The 8134-nt window shown below is 63.0% G+C and overlaps 1 protein-coding gene across 1 annotated transcript in view; it reads left to right on the top strand.

Annotated features, from left to right (window-relative positions):
* Positions 1 to 8134, top strand: part of TRPM2 (transient receptor potential cation channel subfamily M member 2) — a 45522-nt gene that overhangs the window by 18937 nt on the left and 18451 nt on the right. Inside the window, exons 10-14 of the mRNA XM_011376371.1 lie at positions 1425 to 1534; positions 2757 to 2946; positions 3173 to 3505; positions 6735 to 6872; positions 7994 to 8123. Coding sequence (XP_011374673.1) covers positions 1425 to 1534; positions 2757 to 2946; positions 3173 to 3505; positions 6735 to 6872; positions 7994 to 8123 — 901 coding nt within the window. The remainder of the gene's footprint in view (positions 1 to 1424; positions 1535 to 2756; positions 2947 to 3172; positions 3506 to 6734; positions 6873 to 7993; positions 8124 to 8134) is intronic.

Here is an 8134-nt window from a genome sequence, read left to right as displayed (position 1 = left end):
GCAGCTTCTCATTAAGCTTCAGGGTTGGGAGAGGGACCTCGGAGGTCCCCCTGCAGAGTCCCTGCACTTGTCCTGTGCTTGACCTCCCCACCTCCCCGCCGGAGAGGCTGCAAAGCAGGGGTCCTCATGACGAAGGACGGGGCTCTGGGCCTCTCCCCAGTCTGCCCTCTGCCCCAGCACACACTCCCCGCTCCCCTCCGCCACTCCCGAGGCAGGCCCGTCCTTCCCGCTGGCTTCCATGTGGCTGCGCTGGGGACACAGCCCCAGACAGACCCTGGCACACAGTAGGAGGCTCCCGTGGTGTCCCATCCGACGTCGCTTTGATTCCTGGGCGTGCACTCCGTGCCCCTCTCACTGACAAAGGGCTCGGATATTTTCCATGAACCTCGCCTAACGGATGAAACAGTTAAAAGCGAGACTCAAGACCTGCCTTTAAAGGCCCGGGCTGGGAGGTTCTCGCTGGAACAGAGAAGAACCAGGAAGAGCTGACTCAACAGAATCAGAGCCGCTTCATCCCCGTGACAGCGGCGACTGTGCGGGCGAGGTCAGGAGCCTGACCCACGGACTCGCCATGTGGCCCGTGGCCGGCGGCCCGCAGGCAGGAGTGAATACCCAGGTCTGCGAGCGTTCCCATCGCAGAGGACAGTGGAAGCGTCTGTCACTTCTCTGAGGTGGCCCAAGAACCCGAGGCTGCTGTGGCCCTTGAAGGCAGTGACAAGGGATGCTGAGTCTGACCAGCAGCGCACAGCACTGGGAGAGGGGACGCCCCTCCTCATGGCCCAGGGTGGACCCCACAGATGTGGAGCCCCAAGTCCCACAGCCTCTGCTCTCGCCGGCTGTGGGGCTGCTCAGAGCAGAGCTCAGGCCGTCGTGGCCACTCCTGGGTGGGTGCTGAGGGGGGAAGGGGGGCAGGCGGGCCTCGGGTGTCGGAAGGTTCCGTGTCTGGACCTTGGTCGTGGCTATGCCTGTGTAGACGGCAGGGAAAAGCCGTCGAGCTGTACGGGTGAGACTTGTGCACGGTCGAGGTCTGTCGTCCTCGGTGAGAAGTGTCGGGAGGTGACTCGGGCACAGCTGGGCTGTGCAGGACGGTGCGGGTGGCAGGGCCACGGACGCAGGGCGGGCAGGCGGGCGCGCGGCGGGAAGGGAGAGTACGTGTTTCTGGAAGCAAGCACGGTGTAATTGGTCGCGAGTGGGTGCTTGGGGGAGCGTATGGGACAGGGACACCCTAATTATGGGGCACGCGTGAAGTGCACGTGGTTATGGAGAGATATGCGGGGTTTTCCAGTGGCAGCCCTTTTAAAAATCAAGTGCATCGAGGTACGGTTTATTTATAGGGACCCACCAAGCTCACTGCGGGGTGCGTTTTAACAGGTGTGTGTTCCCCACGTACCCACAGTGATACAGGGCCCGTTTCCTCACCCCAGAAAGCTCCCTCGTGTCTCCCGTCGGCCAACGTCTCTCCTGTGCGCGCCGGCGACGGCATCTCCACGTTCTCGTCCGCGGAGCCAGATTCACCTGTTGGCCGGCGTCTCGCGTCTGCTCAGCGCTGTGCTTTCGGGATTCCACACGTTGAATTCCGCGTCAGAGCTCGGCTCCCTCTGGCTGCTGAGCCGTCCTCCGTCGTGGGTCCCCTGTCCTGGGTCCTCTGTCGGCCGCGGTCTTCTGTCTGAGCCTGTGTCGTTTTCCGTTCATCTGTGGGTGGACATTTAGGTTGCCCCCAGTTCGCGGCTATTATGAATACACGTATTTGTGTTTATTCCTCGGGGTCCCCCTGTGGGAACGGAATGGCTGGTTCTTTGGGGTGAGCGTATGTTTAACATTGTGAGAAACTGCCAAACCGTTTTCCAGAAAGATCGTAGTGTTTCGCTTCTCCCGACGAGTGCCGTCCCCTGCCCTTTAGACGGCAGCCGTCCTAGTGGCTGCGAGGTGACGTCTCAGTGTGGTCTCCCCAATGAGGAAGGTGGGGCGTCATTTCCTGGGCTCGCTGGCCACTTGCCTGTCATCTTGGTGGAGTGTCTTTCAGATGGTCTGTCTGTGTTTCCGTGGTGATTTGTCTTCTCGTTTTTGTATTGCATTGCAAGAGTTTTGATACATTTCAGTACAAATTCTTTCCCGGATACATGTGCCGGGGACATTTTCTCTTGGTTTGTGGCCTGCTTTTATATTTCCCTCAAGGTGTCTTTGAAGAGCAGAAGGCTGACATTTTAATGCAGTTAATTTAGCAGTTTGCTCCTTTGTGGGGCATGTTCTCTGCACCCCGAGAAGTCTTTGCCGCCCACGGTCGCAGATGTTCCCCTGTGCTCATTGTGGGGGCTCTATGGGCTCAGCTTAGGTCTGTGACCCACCTCGGTGTTGTAGGGTGAAAGTCCAAGTTCTTCGTTTTTCTTCCCCAAATAAATGACAACCCATGTTTTAAATGTTAAACCAGCGAGAGAGAGAGAGAGAGAGAGAGAGAGAGAGAGCGAGCGAGCATGTGCAGAAATGAGTGTGAAGTAATGTTCATCCTGAGAACCGGGGTGAGGCGGTGGTTTTGCAATCAGAGTGACACAAGGGGTTCTAAGTTAGGGGCCAGGGCCTTGACCAGCAGGTGGGGGCGGGGCGGGAAGCTGCGGGGAGCCAGCGCGGTGACCGCGAGAGCCCCAGATTCCGATGACACCGAGTGCACGGGGGGTGCACTGAGCTCGGCACGTCCTCAACCATGGTGACGGAGGGACCGTGGCTGGTGACAGCCCTGCCTCTGCGGCTCTATGGGACAGCAGGGTGCTGCTGGGAGGTGGCTTTGAGAGGCAGGTCAAAGCCCTGGACACTCTGCTCGTCCCTGCAGCCTCGCGGAGTCACGACCACTTCGGCCACGAGAACTGGGACCACCAGCTAAAGCTGGCAGTGGCGTGGAACCGCGTGGACATCGCCCGGAGTGAGCTCTTCACGGACGAGCGTCAGTGGAAGGTGAGGCTTCTCGGGGCTGCGCCGGGCGGCGGGGCTTGGCGGGGTCCCCCCGCGTGGTGCCACGGACGCAGGACGGGCCTCTGCGGAGACCCAGCCCTCCCCTCGGTGGAGGCGGGAGGCCCGGGCATGTGTCCTCCTCCCTCACGTGGAGACACAGCTGTCCCGTCCCCGTCCCCGGGGGCACAGGAGGCGGTGACCAGACGCGGCCCCCGCCCCCCTCTCCCAGCCTTCAGAGCTGCACCCCATGATGGCGGCCGCCCTCATCTCCAACAAGCCCGAGTTCGTGAAGCTCTTCCTGGAGAACGGGCTGCGGCTGAAGGACTTTGGTACCTGGGACACCTTGCTCTACCTGTACGAGAACCTGGACCCCTCCTGCCTGTTCTACTGCAAGCTGCAGAAGGTGCTGGCGGAGGAGCCGGCCTCGCCGCCGCTGCAGATGCACCACGTGGCCCAGGTGCTGCGGGAGCTGCTGGGGGACTCGACGCAGCCGCTGTACCCCCGGCCCCGCTCCGGCGAGCGGCCGCGCCTGCTGCTGCCCGTGCCGCACATCAAGCTCAACGTGCGTGCGGGTGACGTCCCCCCTCCCCCCAACCGCGCCTGGGGCCCCTGCTGTCCTCAGAGCTTTCTAGAAAACGTAGCTTACGTATTTATGGGAAAAGAAGCACACTGCGGTCTTAGTCGGCTCAGCTGCCGTAAGGAGACACTCTGGCCCGGGGGGTCATACGACAAGTTTGTGTTCTCTGGGCCCTGGAGGCTGGAACCCCAAGGTCAGGGGCCGCAGGGCTGGCTTCTGGCCAGGGCCCTCCTCCTGGCGTGTGGGTGCCGACTGCTTGCCGCGTCCTCACGTGGCCTTTTGTCTGTGTGCACGTGCTCCGAGTCAGAGATGGCGCTGGTGTCACTTCGCTGAGGACACCGGTCCTACTGGATCAGGGTCTCCCACTATGCCCTCCTGTAACCTCAGCTACGTCCTTACAGGCCCTGTCTCCACGCACAGCTGCCACGGGGGTTAAGGCTTCAGCAGATGCACTTTGGTGGACCCATAACATTCAGCCCATAACATTTCGCCTTCTGGCCCCCCCAAAACACAGGTCCTTATCAAATGCGAAATACGTTTACTCCGTTCCCAAGATTCCCAAAAGGCCTTGACCCATCTAAAGTCTGAGGTCTCCTCAAAATCTCACCTGAGTCAGAAGCGCGTTGCTCCCGAGGCAGATCCCGTCCAGCTGGGAACATGTGACACCAGACAGGTCACGTGCTTCCAGTGGTAGGGACAGGCATAGGACAGACACCCTCGGGGTCCTGAGGCTCAAGATAAATCTCTCTGGCCCGACCTGCCTTTGGGGCCCTCGGGGGCTCACTGTCAGCCCTGCGGCCTCTGCAGCACTGGGCCCCGCAGACGCTGGGTGGTGGCCTCCTGGCCCAAGGAGATGGCTGTGCTCAGAAGCTGAGAAGCACTGTCCTGGCCCGGCGGGCGTGTGGCGGGGGTGGCACACTTGAATCAAAAGATAAGGGGGTTCATGTGCGGGACAAGCTCTCCCGTCCCATTGGGTAGAATCACAGAGCGTGACAGCCGGCCCTCCTCCCGGCCCATCTGCTCTGCCCCCTCTAGTCCCAGAGCCGGGCCCCGTTCCTGGCTTCTGCTGAGCTGCTTCCTCAGCTGCAGGGGTCACACCCACAGTCTCCTCGTCTAAGGGTCCCAGCAATCGCCCGCTGTTCTCCCCGCACGTGCTTGCTCACCTCCGCCTTACGGGGAGGCCGAGAACTTCCCAGACCTTTAAGTTCCGGCTCCTGTGTGCTCGACGGCCCTCTTAACCTGTCTCCTGTCGCATTTCCCATAAGCAGCGAGGAGAAGCGGGCTGCGCCTTCAGCACCTGGCTCAGAACCCCCCCCAGCTAGATCCCCAGCTGCATCAGCTCGGAGACAAAGGGTTCGGCCAGGCTCCGCCCCCGGGCAGGCTCCGCCCCCGGGCAGGCTCCGCCCCTGGGTAGGCTCCGCCCCTGGGCAGGCTCCGCCTCAGGTAGGCTCCGCCCCGGGGCAGGCTCCGCCCCCGGACAGGCTCCGCCCCCCGGAACGGGTTGCCCCACCCCCAGGCTTCCCAGGCGTGGCCCTTGTTGTTACAGCGCCCCAGTGCTCGCGTGGGAATCTTAGTCTGCTAACGAATCCCAGACTGGCCGCTTGGCCAAGAGCGCTGGCTTCCTCGCGGTGCTGGACGCGGGACCGCGTGCCCGCAGGGCTGGGCGGCAGCCTCTTCCTGGTGGGCGGGTGGCCTGCGTGTCTCCTCCTCTCATAAGGACACCTTCGCCACCTCCTTCGAGGCCCCGTCTCCAAGTGCAGTCACGCTCGGGGGCGGGGCTTCGATGTAGGAATTTGGGGGGCATAGTCCGTTCCCAGCTCCTTCTTTCTACACATCCCCAGTGGCGCGGAGCTCGTGCGGGGTGCCCTGCACCCTCGGCCTGCTCGCCGGGGCGGACCGCGTCTCCACGCAGGCAGGGAGGGTCCCACCACACCTGCGTGAGGCCGGCACGCGCTGTGAGTGGAGGGGCAGTTGCTCGTCTACGTCTTGCTTCGCTGGGGGTCCTGTCTCAGGGCCAAGTGCAAGGCCGGCGTTGGCCTGGGTCCGGGAGTGCCCGTCTCCCGGGTCACCCAGGTTTCACGAGCGACGCCTCAGGTGACTGCGAGGGGCTGAGCGGCTCCTCTCCGTCCTGAGGATGTGGGGAGTCTGATGGTGAAACGTTTTCATCCGCGTTGTGACTCGCTTTGAGCGCCGCGTGACGTGTGCTTTGTACGACACCGGGGTCTCGTGCCAGTATTTTCGCGGCTTCGCGGCTCAGTTTCGTTTGGGGGCTGTCTCTGTCAGGTTGCGCTAGCCCGGCTGGGGAGCCGTCCACCCTCCTGTGCTCCAGATTGCCTGTGTGGCCGCACACGCCGGGGGCCTGGCAGCGGCTCTGATGGGTCCCTCAGCTCCTTTCCCGACGAGTCTAAGATTAGATGGGGTTTTATGTTTTTCCTGCTAGAAAATGACTCACTCCTTTAGTCTCCAGTCTGCCCCTTGTCCCAGACGAGCTCTTCCTGACCCCTGAGAGACGTGGCTGCGGCTCAGGTTTACGAAGTCACAGCTCTGCCCTCCTGACTCCCGAGTGTGTAACACGCCCGGCGGGGTGCTTCCGGAGGGCCAATGGAGGCTCACGCTTAATTACGTCTGTAATTTGGTAAACTTTTTTTTTTTTTTATCTATAAAGAAGAGCCTTCAGGAAATGCCCAGAACCACTTAGAGAAAGTGTGGCTTTGTGCGTGACGTGGCAGCTCTGTTCTCTGCCCCTGGGGATCGTCTCGGGACTATCCGAGGGAGCCTGTGTTCTTGTGTCCCAAAGCAGGTTGTGTCCCCTGCTCACGTGTCACCTCGCCGTGTCCACTCGGCGCCGTGTAGGTCGGCTGAGGGACTCACGGCCACGAATCTGTTGACAGGAGGTTAGAGTTTTTCCTGTAGGGAAAGGCTCTGAGGCCATCAGCTGAGATGCGGAGCCTCAAGCTGCCGGGTGTACAGCAGGAGCGAGCGGGTCCCCCGCTCTGGGCGAGTCTGGTGTCTGCAGTGGCGGGCTCGGGACTTCGGGGTGCATAAGAACATTTTAGGGCACTGTTCACATGCAGGTCACAGGGCCTGCCTTCCGGGGACACGGGCTCCGTGGTGTGGGGAGGCTCAGGACCAGCATCCCCACCGGCACCCGGGACCTCTGGTGCCAGCGGGGACCTAGGCGGGGGCGGGCGCTCTGACCGTTCACTGCTCACAGGTGCAGGGAGTGAGTCTCCGGTCCCTCTACAAGCGTTCCTCGGGCCATGTCACCTTCACCATGGACCCGATCCGCGATCTGCTCATCTGGGCCATCGTCCAGAACCGCCGGGAGCTGGCAGAAATCATCTGGGCTCAGGTAACCGGACACACGGCTGAGGGGGACCAGGGGCAGGGCTGAGGCCGGGAGCCTGAGCAGAGCAGCAGGGTGGCAGAGCTGTGGAGGGTGGGGGGTGGCAGCAGTGCAAAGGACTCGGGGTGCTCAGTGTCGGCACTGGAGGGCTTGACTCTGGGCAAGAAAAGAACTCGTGAGGAGGTGAGCCGCACGCAGCCCCCAGCCCCATGCAGGGCAGGGCGGGCTGAGCAGAGGCGTCCCCTGTGGCACTCATGGGCAGAGGTGTCAGTACGTGGGCTGTGGCGTCCTGCTCCATAGAGGCTGCAGGGCAGGCTCCATGATCGGGGGGCCGCGTCTCTCGCTTTGGCCGATGGGGGTCCGATGGAGACCACCAATTACTCGGCTGGGAGCGGCCTCTGAGCTGGGCCAAGGGAGTCCCCAGTTAAAGCAACAGTGGCCCTGTTGTCCAGCGCCAACCTTTCCAGAGTGCTCCGTGGGCCACTCCTTCCTCAGTGTCACCAGCAGAGTGCCACTGCCGGCCGCTCCAGGACGCCCCTCTCCCAGGGGCCTGGCGGTCAGCATCTGGCCGGGCCTGACCGGCCTTAGGCGAGCTCCGCAGGGCTCGGGGGTGGCAAGGCCAGACGCAGGCTTCCAGGCCCTGCCCGCGGCCCTCGTGCTGGGCCGGCACTGACCTTGGACCCGGCACCTCCGGGCTGAGCTCTGGGCCCGTCCTCAAAGCTCGGCTTTGCCTCCTCCGGAGCCGGGGACGGACAGTGCCGCCAAGGCAGAGGCCTGAGCCTGGACGGGGACTTGCGTGGGCCTGGCCCTGCTTCTCCGAGGGGTGCACTCTCAGGCCTCAGCCTCCCCCTCCATGCCCCACCACCTGGGGTTGACCAGCCACCCCGAGAGAGCTGGGCCCCGTGCTGGCTGCACTAGCCCTGCGTCCAGTCCCTGTTCTGGGCAGGCGAGCTGACCAGCGCCACCAGCCAGTGCAGGGGCCCGGGCCCCGGTGAGGGCTCACGGGTCGACTGGGGGAGACTCCAGTGGCCCGTACAGACGGGGGCCCTGCCATCGTCACCCTGGGCAGTGTGTCTGGGCTTCCTCGCACTGGACCACATGGGCCCTCACTGTGACTCCTGGCCCAGGCCCAGGACTGCACGGCCGCGGCCTTGGCCTGCAGCAAGATCCTCAAGGAGCTCTCCAAGGAGGAGGAGGACACAGACAGCTCCGAGGAGATGCTGGCGCTCGCCGACGAGTACGAGCTCAGAGCCATCGGTGAGCCCCGC

This window comes from Pteropus vampyrus, unplaced genomic scaffold, assembly GCF_000151845.1.
Source record: "Pteropus vampyrus isolate Shadow unplaced genomic scaffold, Pvam_2.0 Scaffold296, whole genome shotgun sequence".
Taxonomy (NCBI): domain Eukaryota; kingdom Metazoa; phylum Chordata; class Mammalia; order Chiroptera; family Pteropodidae; genus Pteropus; species Pteropus vampyrus.
The sequence above is the reverse complement of the archived record's forward strand: the minus strand, read 5'-3'. Positions and strand labels throughout refer to the sequence as shown.